Source organism: Oncorhynchus nerka, linkage group LG13, assembly GCF_034236695.1.
Source record: "Oncorhynchus nerka isolate Pitt River linkage group LG13, Oner_Uvic_2.0, whole genome shotgun sequence".
Taxonomy (NCBI): domain Eukaryota; kingdom Metazoa; phylum Chordata; class Actinopteri; order Salmoniformes; family Salmonidae; genus Oncorhynchus; species Oncorhynchus nerka.
Genome location: NC_088408.1, coordinates 7871053 through 7892844, shown reverse-complemented (window position 1 = coordinate 7892844; position 21792 = coordinate 7871053). Strand labels below are relative to the sequence as shown.

Genomic DNA, 21792 nt, shown 5'->3' with positions numbered 1-21792 from the left:
TATTATAAGAAAGATGTGCTTTTAAAAGACTGGTCGACCCTTTTCCCGTTTCTGATTGAAGCAGAGCTACGCGGCGACGTACTGCTCTGGCCAGGTTTGGCATCCACCATAGTTGTTTGGAACCGTGCTGGAAAAGGACCATGTTAAAGGCAAATATCTAAGCCAGCACAGTTTGGTTCGGGCCCTATAGTGTGAAAAGCGTATTTAATCTGACTGGTGTTTTATATATGTAACACCAGTCAGATTAAATACACTTTTCACATATATATATATATAGAATTCTGCTGCTCCTGAGTTGAAGCTCTACTAGACTCGAGCCCTAACTCTGCGCTGGATTTGTTGTCCTTGAAGAAAAGAGGAAAAAGAAAAAAAATGCAAGTGTATTTTGTTTTTATGTTCTTACAGTGTTAACACTAAGACAAGGATGATATGTTTGGAAATGAACATTATGCTTTTATTGTGAAATCAATCGTTTCTTGATTTGTTTTCTTTTGATTTCTAAAAAAAAAAAAAAAATGTTTTTTTTATTCCATTGTTTGTTATCCCCATCTCATGAAGAACAGTTTCCATGTCTGTGATTTGAGATGACAAGCTAGTGTATTGTGTGAAAGCATAGCCCCCCTCCTGTAGTAGCACCTCCTGACCTGAAGGGGTGCTGTGGTACAGGTCCTGTATGCTAGAACGTTCTAGCAGTATTCAGGTAAAAACCAAATGACTACTTTGTGATCGACTGGGGGTTTCGAACCAATTCAGGCCAATGCCAGATAAGTTGGTCCATCTTTAGCCCAGCGGGCCTGACTAAATTGGGGGTCATTGCGGAGAATGATTGTTATTTGGCCCATAATGGGAGGCATCAGGCAACAACAACAAAAAATATGCCACTGCGGCTGCTTCAATGAAAGAAAAATTGTTTTAAAAAATGGGCCAGTGTGTTAGAAATGCCAGGGCTGATTTCTTTTCCCAGTCTGCCCCTGAAGGGCAGGGTAAAGGTTCAGACATAGCTACACTTCCCTCCATGTCTCCTGTCCCCAGTAAATAAAACCTTCAATATAGCTCTTTCAAAATTAGACTGAATGGTGTTGTATCAATCTATCTCCAATAGTTATCTTCTGAATTACTATTTTGCCCATTTCAGAATTTAGTGCCTTTTTTGGACAGTAGACTTCTGTAATTTAAATGTTTTTGTACAGTTTCTTTGTTGGATTTTATTTTATTTTTTACTTGTGTTTATTTTTAGTATGATATATATATATATATATATATACACACGCACACACACACGAGAATAAAGCTATATCAATGTGACAACTTGTGTTTTTTCTGATGCTGTTCATTAAGTTGAATAAATAATGTTAAATTAAATTCAACTGTACATGACACACACATACTTAATGCAAAAGCATACATTTAATTTTATTTAAGCTCCATGTAATAATCATAGTTCACAGATTTATTTAGATTTAAGAAAGCAAAAAAAATTCTGATTCATCTCTTTTTAAAACATTTTTTTTTTTAAATATATAAATATTTACCAAATTCTGGGGGAAAAGTCAATAAAAATCTATGGATTTACCAGGACATGTGGGGTACAGTCACCTTGGTCTATTCTACAATACAAGTTAAAAGCTGCAAAATGTCCATACGCTCAGAGATTGTTTTACTCTGAGAACTATAGTTCTGTTAAGAGTATAATTTCTCTCGGACTTCCAGTGTCACTGCCAGTAGTAGCTGGTGGTACTTTACATCAGAGTACGGGCTCAAATTTACAGCTGGAACAAATATAAATATATATTTTTTTTTTTTATGGTATCAAAACACATATTTTCTCCATTCTGGACATTATTATGATCCGTCCTCCTCTCACCAGCCTCCACTGTCTAGGATTGGGGATTAGTTTTGATTGGTAAGGGTTCTCCAGGGTGGTGTTGGCCTAGGTCATAGTACGGGTTCTCCAAGGTGGTGACTGTGGAGGCTGTGGAGCTTTTGCTACTGGTACTGTTGTCCTTGGTGGTCTCCCCAATTACTCTACTGGTGTTGTAGTAGTAGAGGAACAGAAAGAAACCTAGTGAGAGACGGTGGGAGACTGGTTACTACTCATACCAATAGTGCGTGTGTCCATATGTAAAAGATGAATGATATTACAATCCATATATCTCAAGCATACTTTTTTTTTTTTTGACCGGGTTTATAAATTGTAATATTAGTTGATCTCATATCTGTCTTATTAACCTACCTTGGAACGAGTTGAGGATGGTGAAGATGTAGAAGGAGGGAACCTTGAGGACCCCGTTGGCGAAGAAGGCAAAACTCCAGGTGATTCCTAGCAGACAGCACAGCCCCATCACAGTCACTATGTCCTTGGAGCCTGTCCCCTGCTGCTGGACCTGGTCCAGGGTTAGGATCACAAGGTTACTGACTATAGATATAGAATCTGATGTCATAGAGTCCTTAAACCAAAAATTGAACAATTAGTCAGCTGTTTTAGCTGGGGTTTACTCTGTCTGTTGACATCAAATAGAACTAAACACTGTCTTTCAAAGAGAATTCATAAAAATCCAAATGACTTCACAGATCTTTATTGTAAAGGGTTTAAACACTGTTTCCCATGTTTGTTCAATGAACCATAAACAATTAATGGACATGCACCTGTGGAACGGTCGTTAAGACACTAACAGCTTACAGACGGTAGGCAATTATGGTCACAGTTCTGAAAACTTAGGACACTAAAGAGGCCTTTCTACTGACTCTGTAAAACACCAAAAGAGATGCCCAGGGTCCCTGCTCATCTGCGTGAACGTGCCTTAGGCACGCTGCAAGGAGGCATGAGGACAGAGCTACAGGGAGACAGGACGGACAGCTGATCGTCCTCGCAGTGGCAGACCACGTGTAACAACACCTGCACAGGATCGGTACATGTCAACAACTGCCTGAGTTACACCAGGAATGCACAATCCCTCCATCAGTGCTCAGACTGTCCGCAGTAGGCTGAGAGAGGCTGGACTGATGACTTGTAGGCCTATTGTAAGGCATCAAACCCACCGTCGCACAAACCCACCGTCACTGGACCAGACAGGACTGGCAAAAAAGTGCTCTTCACTGACGAGTCGCAGGGGTGAGGCCTGTACACCGAGGCCTGTACTCTGGAGTGGGATCGATTTGGAGGTGGAGGGTCCATCATGGTCTGGGGCAGTACATCGCAGCAGGAAATCTCAACGCTGTGTGTTACAGGGAAGACATCCTCCTCCCTCATCTTGACATGAGCCTCCAGCATGACATTGCCACCAGCCATACTGCTCATTCTGTGTGTGATTTCCTGCAAGACAGGAATGTCAGTGTTCTGCCATAGCCAGCGAAGAGCCCGGATCTCAATCCCATTGAGCACGTCTGGGACCTGTTGGATCGGAGGGTGAGGGCTAGGGCCATTCCCCCCCAGAAATGTCCAGGAACTTGCAGGTGCTTTGGTGGAAGACTGGGGTAACATCTCACAGCAAGAACTGGCAAATCTGGTGCAGTCCATGAGGAGGAGATGCACTGCAGTACTTAATGCAGCTGGTGGCCACACCAGATACTGACTGTTACTTTTGATTTTGACAACCCCCTTTGTTCAGGGACACATTATTCCATCTCTGTTAGTCACGTGTCTGTGGAACTTGTTCAGTTTATGTCTCAGTTGTTGAATCTTGTTATGTTCATACAAATATTTACACGTTAATTTTGCTGAAAATAAAAGCAGTTGACAGTGAGAGGACGTTTCTTTCTTTTTGTTGTTGCTGAGTTTAGAAGTATCGTCTGCTGATGTATTTGTGGTTACTCAGGACAACATTGTATTCACATGCCAAATATATTTTTTAAATGACAAATTATTGTGGACATCGCCGTTGCTAAGATAGCTAAAGATGCTACAGGATGAGCGTTGATAATATAACAGCAGGCAGGAAATCAATTAATAAAGTGGCTGTAGATATACTGTGTATATATATATATATATATACTTATTTTCCACCATAATTTGCAAATAAATTCATTAAAAATCCTACAATGTGATTTTCTGGATTTTTTCCCCTCATTTTGTCTGTCATAGTTGAAGTATACCTATGATGAAAATTACAGGCCTCTCTCATCTTTTTAAGTGGGAGAACTTGCACAATTGGTGGCTGACTAAATACTTTTTTGCCCCACTGTATATATAACTTTTCCATGAATAGAATGACAGTAAAACAGTTATGTGTTTCCTGATTAGTTAGCTGAAATTCACTCTGTTTATTTTCCTCTTTTTCACGGTCCTCTACCTAGGTTGGAGACATCCATACAGAAAATGTCTACACACATGATTTAAGGCACTTTGGGATAAAAGCTGATTGGCTGCTGTGTGTTGTGTTGTCATGCTGATTCGCTGCTGTGTGTTGTGTTGACATGCTAATTGGCTGATGTGTGTTGTGTAGACATACTGATTGGCTGCTGTGTGTTGTGTTGACATGCTAATTGGCTGCTGTGTGTTGTGTTGACATGCTGATTGGCTGCTGTGTTATGTACACATGCTGATTGGCTGCTGTGCGTAGACATTGAGTGTAAAACTTCAACTTAAAGCGTCAGCTAGATGGCCGACAGTATATTATTAACGGTAAACGTTCTGTGTTGCTACCATATATATCCCTTCCTTTTTTTGCTCGATCGCCGGTCCCTTAGGTTTAGAATTCTTCTTCAGCCTTTATGCAAAAGGGATGTTAACATGGGATGTTAATGTCTTTACGTTGGTAACTATAACAACCTTGTTCTTGGTGCTCTTAAGGTGAACCAGCCAGCTCAGAACCACGATGAAGGTGGTGAAAGTGAAGAGGAAGACCAGCGCGTAGTAGCCAATGTTCACTATGTAGTGCACGTCAATGTCCAGGATCCAGCACCTAGAGATGGAGGAGAGTTACATCACTATGTAGTTGGTATGGAGATGGAGGAGAGTTACATCACTATGTAGTTGGTATAGAGATGGAGGAGAGTTACATCACTATGTAGTTGGTATAGAGATGGAGGAGAGTTACATCAATATGTAGTTGGTATAGAGATGGAGGAGAGTTACATCACTATGTAGTTGGTATAGAGATGGAGGAGAGTTACATCATGAGGTAGTTGGTATAGAGATGGAGGAGAGTTACATCACTATGTAGTTGGTATAGAGATGGAGAGTTACATCACTATGTAGTGTAGTTGCTATATAGTTCGGTATATGTAGTGTAGTTGCTATAGAGTTCTGGTATATGTGGTGTAGTTGCTATAGAGTTAGGGTATATGTAGTGTAGTTGCTATAGAGTTAGGGTATATGTAGTGTAGTTGCTATAGGGTTAGGGTATATGTAGTGTAGTTGCTATAGAGTTAGGGCTATATGTAGTGTAGTGTAGTTGCTATAGAGTTAGGGTATATGTAGTGTAGTTGCTATAGGTTAGGGTATATGTAGTGTAGTTGCTATAGTTAGGGTATGTATGTAGTTGCTATAGGGTTAGGGCTATAGAGTTATGGTATATGTAGTGTAGTTGCTATAGAGTTAGGGTATATGTAGTGTAGTTGCTATAGAGTTAGGGTATATGTAGTGTAGTTGCTATAGAGTTAGGGTATATGTAGTGTAGTTGCTATAGAGTTAGGGTATATGTAGTGTAGTTGCTATAGAGTTAGGGTATATTTAACATTTAACATTTAAGTCATTTAGCAGACGAACCTTCACATTGCAATAATAAGTACAGGGTTAAGCCTGGATTGAGTCTGAGACTCTACAAGTTATTTTCCTCTGAAAAGACAAATGTTAATCAAGTATTACATAAGTGAGACCCACATGTACACCTCCTTCCCTCCGTCAGTGTAGATGATCTGTTTTCCGTATTTACCCAGACTGACGAGGATGATCACTACCGTGGCGGGCAGCACTAAGGCAGAGGACATGGATCAAACAACAAAAAGGTAAGTAGGTTATTCAATTCTTTAACCATTTGTCAACAAAAAATACCGACTCTCAATTGACTCAGTTGGACTCTCAGGCACAGGTTCAAGGCTTCAAATCCATCCAGAGCGTACACCCCCCCAAAGTCACGACACTATCCCTACATCATAATACCTAACATCCCGAAACCGGCCCTACCTAGAGTACAACCCTAACTTTATCTCGTTCAAAACCTACAGTAGCTATCGCAACCCGAGTATCGGTATCACTCACCCCACCCGGCGATACACACTTTCATGATGTAGCGCGGTATGGGGAGGGAGCCTGACTTGTAGAGCTGCTGACAGAGGTGAAAGGCCTCCACGGCGAACCAGGTGAAGGTGGCCAGCATAGAGTAATGCATGGCCGCAGCCATCACCTGGCAGCCCAGTGGGCTCTGCAGACTGGCCACCCACCCGTTGGTCAGGAAGGTGATGTTGAGCATGAACATGGACAGAAACAGCTGGATCAGGATCTGGGTGGTGTTGCTTGACTTTGCCTTCCTGGAAGGTCACATACAGGTTAGAGGTCAAAGTTCAAGGGGTTAGTAGGTCAAGGGACACCCACTAGGTGGCCTGAGTCGTAATTGACTATATCTTAAAACATTGTATGAAAACAAAAATAACCTTTTTTGGTCTTAATTTAAGGTTATGTTCAAAGTTAGCAGTGTGGTTAAGTTTTCAGGTCAATGGAGGCCATTGCTACGTGTGGAGATGGGCTGGCCATGGGCTTTGTTTAATATCCACACTCTCTCAGACCTCCTCCTCCAATCCGCTTTGATAAATAATTGAGGAAACAAGGACAGAGGAAAGCAAGGATTTGACAGCTAGTATGTTTTCAGATACAGCTTTGTTGACCAGTACCATAATGACAGTGGGCAGAGCTACCTACCTTAGCAGGAAGTAGTGACCAGCACCATAATGGCAGTGGGCGGAGCTTCCTACCTTAGCAGGAAGTAGTGACCAGCGCCATAATGGCAGTGGGCGGAGCTTCCTACCTTAGCAGGAAGTAGTGACCAGTGCCATAATGACAGTGGGCGGAGCTACCTACTTTATCAGGAAGTAGTGACCAGCGCCATAATGGCAGTGGGCGGAGCTACCTACCTTAGCAGGAAGTAGTGACCAGTGCCATAATGACAGTGGGCGGAGCTACCTACTTTATCAGGAAGTAGTGACCAGTGCCATAATGGCAGTGGGTGGAGCTACCTACTTTATCAGGAAGTAGTGACCAGTGCCATAATGGCAGTGGGTGGAGCTACCTACTTTATCAGGAAGTAGTGACCAGTGCCATAATGGCAGTGGGTGGAGCTACCTACTTTATCAGGAAGTAGTGACCAGTGCCATAATGACAGTGGGCGGAGCTACCTACTTTATCAGGAAGTGCATGAAGAGAACCACGCCCAGGAAGAACATGGACACGCCACACCCCACATAGGTGATGTAGGTGAGAGAGTTCATATCACCGTCTGAGAGAGTCTGGTTCGGAGGGGACTGAAAAAAAAGCACAGGTTAGTGATGAACAGATTCATGTATTAGAAATCTTTATTGTTTTACTATTTCAAATAGATCTGCCTAGAATTTAAATGAAATAAGCAACAATCTGGAGCATATGCAACATTATTAAATCAAATCCAATCCAGTCCAGTTATTTATCACATGCTTGGTAAACAAGAGGTGTAGACTAACAGTGAAATGCTGATTTACGGCCCTTCCAACAATACAGACTAACAGTGAAATGCTGATTTATGACCCTTCCAACAATACAGACTAACAGTGAAATGCTGATTTACGACCCTTCCAACAATACAGACTAACAGTGAAATGCTGATTTACGGCCCTTCCAACAATACAGACTAACAGTGAAATGCTGATTTATGACCCTTCCAACAATACAGTAAATGGTAAAAGAACCGGGTTGGAAAATTCTGGTAACTTTCCCAAAATTCAAAGGTTTTCCAGAAATCCCAGTTTTAAGATAAGGAGGGAATTACCAACCGGGATTTGTAGAAAACCTGGGAATTTTGGGAATGTTACCTGAATTTTGCCACCCTATAAGAGAACGAGGGAACCTTACCATTAGCACAGCAAAGAAAGTCAGGTGTGTACACCTGCAGGTTATGTTGTCCCCTATCACAATGGTCAAACAGCCATAGTCTGTCCAGTTGGGTTGACTCCCTATGAAGGGGAAAAGGGTGAGAATCGGATACCACACACTAAGTACCTGAACAATGCCTGAGTTCCGGTACACCTCCCGAACAGTGGCGTCGTCGTCCTGTAATCCATTTATTCAATAAATGCCGTAAGTGTGATTTCCTGGTCTTTTTTAAGCATACTAAGATGCGCCCTTGCATAGTGCTTACTACAGTCTACTAGCTACTCGCTATGCTTACTTAATGGAAGTATGCCATTCCAAACCTTACCTTTTATAGTATGCAAATCAGTTAGGAAAGGTAATGGCAGCTAAATACCTTCACCGTTCCATGACTGGCACGATGGAATGGCTTCCCCCTAGTGGAAAACAAAGTGGTGGATTATTGGTTGAGCTGATGTACTCGTTGAGTATTTAAAAGACGTGTTTCACACTAAATGCAGTGAATTTGGGGGTTTAGCCCAACTCTGATTCAACCCAGGTTCCTGTGTGAAGTCTTTGTCTTATATTGCCTGTGTATTCTGTTTATTGTGGCAGTGCCCATTTCACCAGGTTCAAATTCCTGCTACATATAAATGTACTTGGTGATTCTGTCAAGACTGTCAGTCCAACTACTACACCAAGAGGTATGAACTAAACCTTTCGATCAGTCTGTGTGTCATGTTCCTCAGCCTACAGTACATCTATGGGACATTTTTCAAAGCTACTTTTCCTTCTTTAGGGGCCAATGTATACATTACAGCCCACATACTTGTACCTTATTAACATGCATTAGTAAAGCGCATCATCATTTACCTTATGGACGTTTAGAAAATTAAGATGTATCTTGTCGGTTAAATTGTCAATGAAATAGCCCATCTCGATCGCTACCACTTCGTTATACAGAACTGTGCTGTTGTATACATCCTGGAAGAAAGAGAGCGCATGACAACCATGACAACCATAGCAACGCCTAGGATTTCGAAATTTCAATAACCTTCCCAAAAATGCTCTGGTTTTCCAAGAAATACCAGTTGGAAAACTCCAGGAAAGTGGACGGAGTATGTAGGGAATCCGGAATCCAGGATTTTTGGGAAAATTGGGACCAGAATTCTGCGACCCTAGTGGCACCATACCAACTGTCGTTTGATTTTTTTAATTCAGTGAAAGGACCATTGGTCTTAGACATACCTTGGACATGTTGGGGAATCGGAAAACACCGGCAAATGCACTGCCGTTGCTTAAGTTGTAGGCCTTTTCAAACGCTTCCTTTGTGACTGATACAGACCTAGAGAAGCCACCCAGAGACTCCCGATCTTCAACAATCTGAACAACAACAAACGAGAACAAAGTCAGACCCACAGAGGATTGTACAAATCTGCTAACATTACCAAAATGTCTAGATTTTCCAGAAATCAATAGCTTGGAGGATTCCAGATTTCCAACCGGGCTTTCTGGAAGACCAACTAATTTGGGGAAAGTTTCAATATTTTTGCAACCCTTCGACACGGGTTAGTTTATCTGGACCACAAGAGGTTGTTGAGCGGAGGACGGCTGATAAAAACATTACTGGGAAGGAGCAAATGGAATGGCATCAACCACATGGAAATCATGTATTTGATGGATTTGATACCATACCCCTGATTCTGCTCCAGCTATCCCCAATTAACAACCTCCTGTGGACCTCACTATGTTTGGGCTTAATACTATGTAATACTGATACTACAGCCATAACCAGCTACAACCATACCCAGCTACAACCATACCCAGCTACAACCATACCCAGCTATAACCATACCCAGCTACAACCATACCCAGCTACAGCCATACCCAGCTATAACCATACCCAGCTATAACCATACCCAGCTACAACCATAACCAGCTACAGCCATACCCAGCTACAACCATACCCAGCTACAACCACACACCTACAACCATACCCAGCTACAACCATACACCTACAACCATACACCTACAACCATACCCAGCTACAACCATACACCTACAACCATACCCAGCTACAACCATACACCTACAACCATACCCAGCTACAGCCATACACCTACAGCCATACACCTACAACCATACACTTACAACCATACACCTACAACCATACACCTACAACCATACCCAGCTACAGCCATACACCTACAACCATACACCTACAACCATACCCAGCTACAACCATACACCTACAACCATACACCTACAATCATACACCTACAACCACACACCTACAACCATACCCAGCTACAACCATACACCTACAACCATACCCAGCTACAACCATACCCAGCTACAACCATACACCTACAACCATACCCAGCTACAGCCATACACCTACAACCATACCCACCTACAACCATACACCTACAACCATACACCTACAACCATACCCACCTACAACCATACACCTACAACCATACACCTACAACCATACACATACAACCATACCCAGCTACAACCATACCCAGCTACAACCATACACCTACAACCATACACCTACAACCATACCCAGCTACAGCCATACAGCTACAGCCATACAGCTACAGCCATACACCTACAACCATACCACCTACAACCATACACCTACAACCATACACCTACAACCATACCCAGCTACGGCCATACCCAGCTACAGCCATACAGCTACAGCCATACACCTACAACCATACACCTACAACCATACACCTACAACCATACACCTACAACCATACCCAGCTACAGCCATACACCTACAACCATACACCTACAACCATACACCTACAACCATACACCTACAACCATACCCAGCTACAGCCATACACCTACAGCCATACACCTACAACCATACACTTACAACCATACACCTACAACCATACACCTACAACCATACCCAGCTACAGCCATACACCTACAACCATACACCAACAACCATACACCTACAACCATACCCAGCTACAACCATACACCTACAACCATACACCTACAACCATACACCTACAACCATAAACCTACAACCATACACCTACAACCAAACACCTACAACCATACACCTACAACCATACACCTACAACCATACCCAGCTACAGCCATACACCTACAGCCATACACCTACAACCATACACCTACAACCATACACCTACAACCATACCCAGCTACAACCATACACCTACAACCATACACCTACAACCATACCCAGCTACAGCCATACACCTACAGCCATACACCTACAACCATACACCTACAACCATACCCAGCTACAACCATACACCTACAACCATACCCAGCTACAACCATACACCTACAACCATACACCTACAACCATACACCTACAACCATACCCTAGTTGACCACACCTGTCAGACCTCAAATGTCTCTGATATGAAAGTCTGACCTCTGCCCAACTTTTGAAATGTGACTAATACCTAATGTTGCAAAACAAATGTGCCAATTGGACATTAAAGCATTTTATATATTTTTTGTCCATCCATTCTTACGTAAATACAGGAAACCCACCCACCTTAATGCCGGAGTTGGAAGAGTACCCAAAGGAGACTTCCTCGATGTCGGTCTCCTCTTTGGGCTTCACTACGACCCCAGTGACCGAGCCCATCGACACAGAAGCTGAGGACTCATTCATCATATTGACCAGAGAGGCGATATCTTTCATGGCCTTCCTGTGTGGAGAGGAGTACAGCGTCCATATTAGGACAGTCACACATCTATAGAATATAGCAGGGATATTCAAATTTTGTCCTTGAAGCCAGTTCCACTGCTGATTTTTCATTCTTCCCAATCTGAATCAGAGAATGTTTTAGACCTGGGTCACCAGATGGGTGCAATTACTTATCAGGTAGAACAGAAAACCAGCAGGCTCCGGACCTCCAGGCTGGGATTTGAAGATCCCTTTAAAACAGTCTACACATTAGAACAGATCACACATCCACTGTCTTCAACAATATCCGTGAGGAGGAACTTTAGTTTATAAAGAGACTTAGTGACACCGCGATACACGCACTTCATGCAATTCAATCTAGATGTGATTGAAGCGTCACTTATTTACAATGTTTCTTTGTGTTAGTTCACAGGGCAGCTTTTCTTGCGAGGGGATTTTTTTTTTCCCTAATAAGTACATTTCCAAGCCTGGTAAGTGTGACAGCTCGTTTGGATACTGTTATATGTTCTCTAAAAAATTACACTTATAGGGGTGGATTCCCGACCAGCGATTAAACCTAATCTTGGACCTAGAAACCACTTTCAATAGATAATCTTTTATAGTCCTGGACTAGGTGTCATCTTTGTCCAGGAAACTGGCCCTATGAATGACATAATAATAATAATAATAATAATAATAATAATAAATATGATTGAGTGATTCTTACGAAGCCTTTTCACCATCGATGTGAACTCCACTTCCAGTGTCAAAGATCGCTGGAGGAGGCAACTGTCCCACAGGGTCTTTGAATGGTTTATTACAGTTGACACACGGGCTCCCTGGTGCTGTTACGTTGATGAGGAACTGATCTTGGTTTTTGGATTCTAAGAAGATATGTAAAAAATAATAAAAAAACACATCATTTCTCTTTAATATATATTTTTGAAGGGTTCTCACTTTATTTAGACAGAAAGGAAATCGAGAGGGGGAGAAGGAGAGCAAGTGGGAAGGGATTGAACCCTGGCCTCCAGTTTGGGAGTCTTATATATGTGACCTGTGCCAGGGAGTGTTACCACTTCACCACAGCTCTGCAGAGACTGACCATTTATAAACTAACACCTTCCACCAAGAGCACGCTGCTGCGTTTGAATTACAGTACAGTGAGTAGTGAATAGGTCCTAATCCAAGCACTTGTCATCTCCCGTCTGGACAACTGCAACTCGCTGTTGGCTGGGCTCCCATGCCTGTACCATCAAACCCCCTTGCAATGAATCCAGAATGCTGCAGATCGCCTGGTGTTCTCCCATGTCATCCTCTGTGCGTGTATTCATGGATGCCATGGGAAGCCAGGCTTCCTCAAATATTTTTGACCAATAAAATACATTTCAAATGATAAAATAATTCATCTTACATCTCTCTCTCTCTGCGTTTTAATCATTTTTTCGTCAAATTTGCGAGTGGCTGAGCGATAACTGTTTCAGTATGTGTAGCCTCTGTATCGGATGCAGTCTGGACCAAAAGAGTTTAGCTTGTTGCCGCTGTAGCATTTGATTGATTGATGCCAGCAAGCATTTGGCCTCACTTGATAAAACAAATATATAAGATAATTACCCAGATAATTGACCCCCCCCATACACACACACACCCTCCAGGTTTGGATTTGGCTTCAGACCAATCAAATCACTTCTTTTGCAAAACGTCCTTTTAAGAAAACCGGGTCTGTTTGTGGTCTGCTTGTGTTGATGTTCTGCAGTATCTATCTTGTTAAATAGTAGAAAACCGGGTCTGTTTGTGGTCTGCTTGTGTTGATGTCCTGCAGTATCTATCTTGTTAAATAGTAGAAAACCGGGTCTGTTTGTGGTCTGCTTGTGTTGATGTCCTGCAGTATCTATCTTGTTAAATAGTAGAAAACCGGGTCTGTTTGTGGTCTGCTTGTGTTGATGTCCTGCAGTATCTATCTTGTTAAATAGTAGAAAACCGGGTCTGTTTGTGGTCTGCTTGTGTTGATGTCCTGCAGTATCTATCTTGTTAAATAGTAGAAAACCGGGTCTGTTTGTGGTCTGCTTGTGTTGATGTCCTGCAGTATCTATCTTGTTAAATAGTAGAAAACCGGGTCTGTTTGTGGTCTGCTTGTGTTGATGTCCTGCAGTATCTATCTTGTTAAATAGTAGAAAACCGGGTCTGTTTGTGGTCTGCTTGTGTTGATGTCCTGCAGTATCTATCTTGTTAAATAGTAGAAAACCGGGTCTGTTTGTGGTCTGCTTGTGTTGATGTCCTGCAGTATCTATCTTGTTAAATAGTAGAAAACCGGGTCTGTTTGTGGTCTGCTTGTGTTGATGTCCTGCAGTATCTATCTTGTTAAATAGTAGAAAACCGGGTCTGTTTGTGGTCTGCTTGTGTTGATGTCCTGCAGTATCTATCTTGTTAAATAGTAGAAAACCGGGTCTGTTTGTGGTCTGCTTGTGTTGATGTCCTGCAGTATCTATCTTGTTAAATAGTAGAAAACCGGGTCTGTTTGTGGTCTGCTTGTGTTGATGTCCTGCAGTATCTATCTTGTTAAATAGTAGAAAACCGGGTCTGTTTGTGGTCTGCTTGTGTTGATGTCCTGCAGTATCTATCTTGTTAAATAGTAGAAAACCGGGTCTGTTTGTGGTCTGCTTGTGTTGATGTCCTGCAGTATCTATCTTGTTAAATAGTAGAAAACCGGGTCTGTTTGTGGTCTGCTTGTGTTGATGTCCTGCAGTATCTATCTTGTTAAATAGTAGAAAACCGGGTCTGTTTGTGGTCTGCTTGTGTTGATGTTCTGCAGTATCTATCTTGTTAAATAGTAGAAAACCGGGTCTGTTTGTGGTCTGCTTGTGTTGATGTCCTGCAGTATCTATCTTGTTAAATAGTAGAAAACCGGGTCTGTTTGTGGTCTGCTTGTGTTGATGTTCTGCAGTATCTATCTTGTTAAATAGTAGAAAACCGGGTCTGTTTGTGGTCTGCTTGTGTTGATGTCCTGCAGTATCTATCTTGTTAAATAGTAGAAAACCGGGTCTGTTTGTGGTCTGCTTGTGTTGATGTCCTGCAGTATCTATCTTGTTAAATAGTCCCTGTCCTAAACCATGGATGGGGATGGGGATTTGGACTTGTGGTTTTGACATCATTCTCTTTACAGGCCAATGATTATTTACATTTACATTTATGACAGAGATCTAACCATAGATGAATATATTATGCCACTAGCCTGAGATGATTGCAAGTTCAATATGTAGCCTAGTAGACTCATGTTAATGAACTAGCTAGCTAACTTAGCTGGTTCATTGTTCCCCACGCAAGGAAGTCAGGCTAAGTCAAAATTTTAGCAAGGTGGACAACAAAAACTAAAAGTGTACTGTATGACAGAGCCATAGACCATTTTGCCAACATGAAAGAGAGGATGGTATTGGAGTAGGGTGAGTCAACATGTTTTGATTCAGGAGCACACACAGTGCGCTTTTTGGTATCTTTAAGTTTGTTTTCAGTGTATTAACTCTTAAATGTATAGTCTCCATATTTGGGCACCCTATTTGATTTGTTTCATTCAATTCAGTCTGCTATGAGAATGGTAGCCCCTATCGGCAAAATCAGGGTGTCTGCAGAGAGCTAAGTATCTTGGCAATCGATCGGTGCTTTAAAATCATTCGGTGTGACTTACTACCATTTATGGGCATACGAATTGATAAGGACAGGCCGAGCCGATGACCTCATTTCAAGATGGCTAAAATAAACACGGAATACGTTGATACACACCGAAAGCCGGGACTCCACACATCATGACGATATCTTATTTGTGTGCCTGTGACCTACCGTTATTGATCACTAGCCCTGAGAGTCAACATGGTTTATTTTACACCACGTTTTCACCGAACAGCAAACTTCTTACAAGGTAAGCTTCTAAATGGTCTGTGTTTGAGCTTTAATTACATCATTGAATCGTTAGGTTGGTAGGAACAAATCTAGCCTATTGATGATGTATGACTTGATGGCAATATCGAATGTTCAGTCAGTGACTATATCTTTATGCATCATAAGCATGTTGCTTATGCGTTGTAGTCATCACATCTACATCCTCTGTATGTCCCCGACACCACCACAATATCTTGTTGCCGCTGTAGCATTCGTGGCCACACCTGCCACCACTTACTAAAACACCTGCCCATTTCTAGTTGTTAGGTCTATCAATTCCATTTCTAGTTGTTAGGTCTATCAATTCCATTTCTAGTTGTTAGGTCTATCAATTCCATTTCTAGTTGTTAGGTCTATCAATTCCATTTGTAGTTGTTAGGTCTATCAATTCCATTTCTAGTTGTTAGGTCTATCAATTCCATTTCTAGTTGTTAGGTCTATCAATTCCATTTCTAGTTGTTAGGTCTATCAATTCCATTTCTAGTTGTTAGGTCTATCAATTCCATTTCTAGTTGTTAGGTCTATCAATTCCATTTCTAGTTGTTAGGTCTATCAATTCCATTTCTAGTTGTTAGGTCTATCAATTCCATTTCTAGTTGTTAGGTCTATCAATCCCATTTCTAGTTGTTAGGTCTATCAATTCCATTTCTAGTTGTTAGGTCGATCAATTCCATTTTTCTGATATTGTTCACAATGTTGTGGAAGCCGTCTGATGTGATTCCAGCTCTAGTCATCAATAATTCACGTATAGCTTGTCAATAAAAAAACGGTTATTTAGTGTGTGCTTGATCTTGTATATTCTGAACCATGTAACTCCTATATATCTTCTGATCACCTCCAAGGTGTGTTCTTTCCAAATACACCCAGTTTATACATGACAGAATCATGTATAAACACATGAATAGCAGTTTCCTTCCTTTTAAACTAAGCACCTTGTTGAGTTGATGATGTTTAAATTGAAATAGCAGAGCTCCTGTTGTCTTTGTGGTGGTTCTAAATCAGTAGTTGTTGAGTTGATGATGTTTAAATTGAAATAGCAGAGCTCCTGTTGTCTTTGTGGTGGTTCTAAATCAGTAGTTGTTGAGTTGATGATGTTTAAATTGAAATAGCAGAGCTCCTGTTGTCTTTGTGGTGGTTCTAAATCAGTAGTTGTTGAGTTGATGATGTTTAAATTGAAATAGCAGAGCTCCTGTTGTCTTTGTGGTGGTTCTAAATCAGTAGTTGATGATGTTTAAATTGAAATAGCAGAGCTCCTGTTGTCTTTGTGGTGGTTCTAAATCAGTAGTTGTTGAGTGAACTGTCAGAAACATTAACTGGCTTTAACATGCTGCAGATGATAACCGTTTCTATGCAATATTTGCCTTGTGGACGTCACCGGTCAGATGTGTCTGTCCGGGTGTTTTATTTACATGTTATTTTACCAGGTAAAGTTGACTGAAAACACGTTCCCATTTGCAGCAACGACCTGGGGAATAGTTACAGGGGAGAGGAGGAGGGGGGGGGTGAATGAGCCAATTGTAAACTGGGGATTGTTAGGTGACCGTGATGGTTTGAGGGCCAGATTGGGAATTTAGCCAGGACACCAGGGTTAACACCCCTACTCTTACGATAAGTGCTATGGGATCTTTAATGACCTCAGAGAGTCAGGACACCAGGGTTAACACCCCTACTCTTACGATAAGTGCTATGGGATCTTTAATTACCTCAGAGAGTCAGGACACCTGTTTAACATCCCATCTGAAAGACAGCACCCTACACAGGGCAGTGTCTGGGGTATTAGGATATTTTTTTATAGACCAGAGGATAGAGTGCCTCCTACTGGCCCTCCAACACCACTTCCAGCAGCATCTGGTCTCCCATCCAGGAACAACCCTGCTTAGCTTCAGAAGCAAGCCAGCAGTGGTATGCAGGGTGGTATGCAGGGTGGTATGCTACTGGTTTAGTAATGAAACAATTGTATGTGTAGTTGAATTCATTCCACCACTGTGTGACTGTCTTTAATGTTGTCACAGACCTTATTGGATATCAAGATGGCGTATGAACGAATGGGTTATAGAGTAAACAATGCAATTACCACAGCATAGGCTGTAATATGGCTTGGCTTGGCTTCCTCACTGATTTTACCAATGGATCGCTACTGGTCACCCCGCTCCTCCACACACTCCACTGGCTTCCAGTCAAGGCTTGCGTCCATTACAAGTGAGACAAATGTTGTTTTTTTTGTGCATATGGAACATTTCTGTGATAATTTATTTCAGCTCATGAAACATGGGACCAACACTTTACATGTTGTGTTTGTATCTTTTGTTCAGTGTATATTTTTGTTATCTTTACTCATTGAGACGAAAGGAGCCCCTGCATCTCATAATTACTCAACAATTACATAGTCACGGCAGGTTAGGACATACAGCAGGTTCTTACTTTTGCAAAACTCTTCATCATATGCGGATGTCCTGCAATGTTCATAGGTGCTGAGACAGGAGACACTGCAGATGGCTGTGGATGGAAAATAAGGGTTTCAATGCAAGCCGCGTTATAGCATGGTGCGCTAACAGATTTTTAAAGGTAAATTACTGTTGAACCAACGCGTGCGTTGAACGCATTCTCCGCGAACTTCAGGGATAAAGACTTTTAAAAAATTGCCGGTTGTATCGTGAACTATAACACGGCTTGGATTGAAAGGCATTCCGCTCTCTTTCTATATGCACACATGGACATGCTGAACATAGACAGGAAGATCTCAATGGAAAATAAAATAAAAACGTACCTGTATTAGACTCGATGGAAGGCAATTTCTTAGTGTAAGCTGTAACAAAATGCACTTGTTATTATTTTGATAAGAAGAATAAGAATAAGGTGATGTTCCCTGTGTTACAAAACATTTGCATCATGAATAGGGAAAGACCTGTAATGTTTGCCCTGAGTAAGTCCAGTGTCGCGCTGCATTTCCGTCCAACCATCACACACACAAACAATCCATTTGTTTGTTTGTTCACGTACTTCCTTGACGTGTACAGGAGATGAGATTTATTTACTTCCCGCACATAAAAGTCCACATTCTTGCAGTCTTCTAACAACCCAAGTAAACAAAAAGTGAAAAAGTAATTTTAGACACATGAGATGTAAATATGTTGGTATGTAATAAGCAGTATGCAAAACTGTTGTACATGGCACGTGGAGTCATACTCACCCTGAAAGCTAATACCACGAGTGTTGAATGAAACACTGCACGTCATTTGAAATGTGTCTGCGGTGGTTTTAGCTGCATTTCCTATTGGTGAAGAAGGGAGATGATAGTTTGGTCAAAGCTAGTCTATGGTTAATACTAGGCTTGGGACACAACATCGGACGTCTATAGATTGGTTGGACACCCGAAGTTGAGCATCGTCTAATCGGTTCATTCCGAACAGGGTAATAGAAATTGGCTATGCAACAAATAAATCTGGAACGAACAGGCTTGCCCGTCACTGCAGCTCGACCAAACGGAAGTTTTTCCATATTTCACATATGGTTTTCAGTGTCATTGTAAATCATTCCTGGCTCCTATCAATCTAAATATATCTCATAAATCGCAAGCTGTGATGAAACTCACCACAACATTGTTTCAGGGTACCTGTGAAGCCAGCGTCAACTATCAAAATATTTTTGTCCTTATTCAGACAATCCTTGTCACCTGATGTTTGTTCTCCTGCGCCTGTAAATAAGAAAACATAAGACACAGAAACACAAATACACACAAAATAATAAATCCAAAAGGGTTTCCCATGGGAGGACATTGTGGAGAACTCTATCTCAAATCAATTCAATGGGCTTTATTGGCATGGGAAACATGTTTACAAAGCTCTTTCTCTCCCTCCCTCTCCTGTCTCCACCTCTGAATGTTCGTCTATGAAAAGCCAACTGACATTTACTCCTGAGGTGCTGACCTGTTTCACCCTCTACAACCACTGGGTGGTTATTATTATCTGATCCTGTTGGTCATCTATGAACATTTGAACATCTTGGCCATGTTCTGTTATAATCTCCTGCTGGTCATCTATGAACATCTTGAAGAACAATCTGGCCTTAATGGCCATGTACTCTTATAATTTCCACCCGGGCACAGCCAGAAGAGGACTGGCAACCCCTCAGAGCCTGGTTCCTCTCTACCCAGTACAGCCAGAAGAGGACTGGCCACCCCTCAGAGCCTGGTTCCTCTCTACCCAGTACAGCCAGAAGAGGACTGGCAACCCCTCAGAGCCTGGTTCCTCTCTACCCAGTACAGCCAGAAGAGGACTGGCCACCCCTCAGAGCCTGGTTCCTCTCTACCCAGTACAGCCAGAAGAGGACTGGCCACCCCTCAGAGCCTGGTTCCTCTCTAACCAGTACAGCCAGAAGAGGACTGGCCACCCCTCAGAGCCTGGTTCCTCTCTACCCAGTACAGCCAGAAGAGGACTGGCAACCCCTCAGAGCCTGGTTCCTCTCTAACCAGTACAGCCAGAAGAGGACTGGCAACCCCTCAGAGCCTGGTTCCTCTCTACCCAGTACAGCCAGAAGAGGACTGGCCACCCCTCAGAGCCTGGTTCCTCTCTACCCAGTACAGCCAGAAGAGGACTGGCCACCCCTCAGAGCCTGGTTCCTCTCTAACCAGTACAGCCAGAAGAGGACTGGCCACCCCTCAGAGCCTGGTTCCTCTCTACCCAGTACAGCCAGAAGAGGACTGGCAAACCCCTCAGAGCCTGGTTCCTCTCTACCCAGTACAGCCAGAAGAGGACTGGCAACCCCTCAGAGCCTGGTTCCTCTCCACCCGGCACAGCCAGAAGAGGACTGGCCACCCCTCATAGCCTGGTTCCTCTCTAGGTTCCTTCCTAGGTTCCTGCCTTTCTAGGGAGTTTTTCCTAACCACAGTGCTTCTACATCTGCATTGTTTGCTCTTTGGGGGTGTTAGACTGGATTTCTGTAAAGCACTTTGTGACAACTGCTGAAGTAAAAAGGGCTTCCTAAAATACATTTGATTGATTGATTTGGGGTCCCAGCCAGGTACAACTCTTTAGGATTAACCTGAAAAAAAATGGAAAACCACTTTATAGGTTCTAGATAGAACCTTTTTCATTGTGTCAAATCCGTTGTATTAATTACAATGCATGATCTTGTTGGATTGCTTTCCCATTGAAAGGAAGGCCAAGCGATATCTTTGATATTGTAATACAGTAATCAGGTTTAGGGTCAATTCGAATTGAATTTAGTCAACAACAAAAAATGAAATCAAAATTGAATTCATTAACAACTAAAGAGAAGCTGTTTATTTCAAAAGTTGTTCCAGTTTTAAAATGTTTAAATTCAAATCACTTCTTGGATTGAGTGACTTTAATTTGAACTGACCCCAACCCTGATAGTAATACACATGACACCTACAGTACATTTATGGTGAGTAAGCTTAGTTAGTTTTCTAAATTAGTCTTCTACTCACATGTAGGATTCCAGAGAAGAATGACCAGGGAACCCAAAGCCACCCAGCTCTTCAACTCCATGGTGTTTGTGTCGGCTACAACAAACAAAAAAACTTGGATGTGGTAACACTCAAGTGTTCAGATGCAAAAATCTAATTCGTAGTTCAGTACAACATTTAAAAGTGAGCAGTTATTATACATTAGCATCAATCTCGTGCACATTGACTGGACGTTACTGTGGGCGGTTGTCTAGACGTTCCCATCAAAACCTTTCAATGATTTTCAGAGTTTCCCCCACCCACACAAAATATAGCATGTTACAAACAATGCTGCCACGTTATGCTGAATTCAGATATACAGTCAGATGTAGATAACAGATATACTAATCAAAGTAATAGGAGCCTCACCCGTTTCTTGGTGTTAACACCTATAGCCGCGGTCACGGAAAACAGCGGCACGCGTTCTGCTGAACCGTCAAAGAATGAAAACGATGTTCTCTGACTGATCCTCAACGATGATGCCCACGTGAAAATGTACATCTAAACGTAGCCGTGAGATTGCATGCCAAGCCGGAGGGTCACATTTCCCTTGCAAAACTCTGTGGACAGTGGTCAGTGCACAAGCCAACAGGCACTTCTTTGTTTTGTCGGTCATTATGCAAAGGATACAAAAAAAACATGGAGAAGACTATGCAAGCATCCCAA

General features: G+C 42.1%; 1 protein-coding gene across 1 annotated transcript; it reads right to left on the bottom strand.

The window, feature by feature from the left end:
• Positions 1-1388: 1388 nt before the first annotated feature.
• LOC115139141 (adhesion G-protein coupled receptor G2-like) lies at positions 1389-21792 on the bottom strand. Its single transcript, XM_029676271.2, has 19 exons — positions 21496-21792; positions 21109-21183; positions 19252-19353; positions 18850-18930; positions 18565-18729; positions 18427-18465; positions 18081-18155; positions 12457-12613; positions 11595-11751; positions 9284-9418; positions 8909-9019; positions 8433-8472; positions 8039-8139; positions 7334-7455; positions 6200-6468; positions 5822-5912; positions 4769-4901; positions 2234-2384; positions 1389-2062 (listed from the first exon to the last, which is right to left on the bottom strand). The coding sequence occupies exons 2-19, from the start codon at positions 21167-21169 to the stop codon at positions 1878-1880; spliced, it is 2175 nt and encodes a 724-aa protein (XP_029532131.2). The 5' UTR covers positions 21170-21183; positions 21496-21792; the 3' UTR covers positions 1389-1877.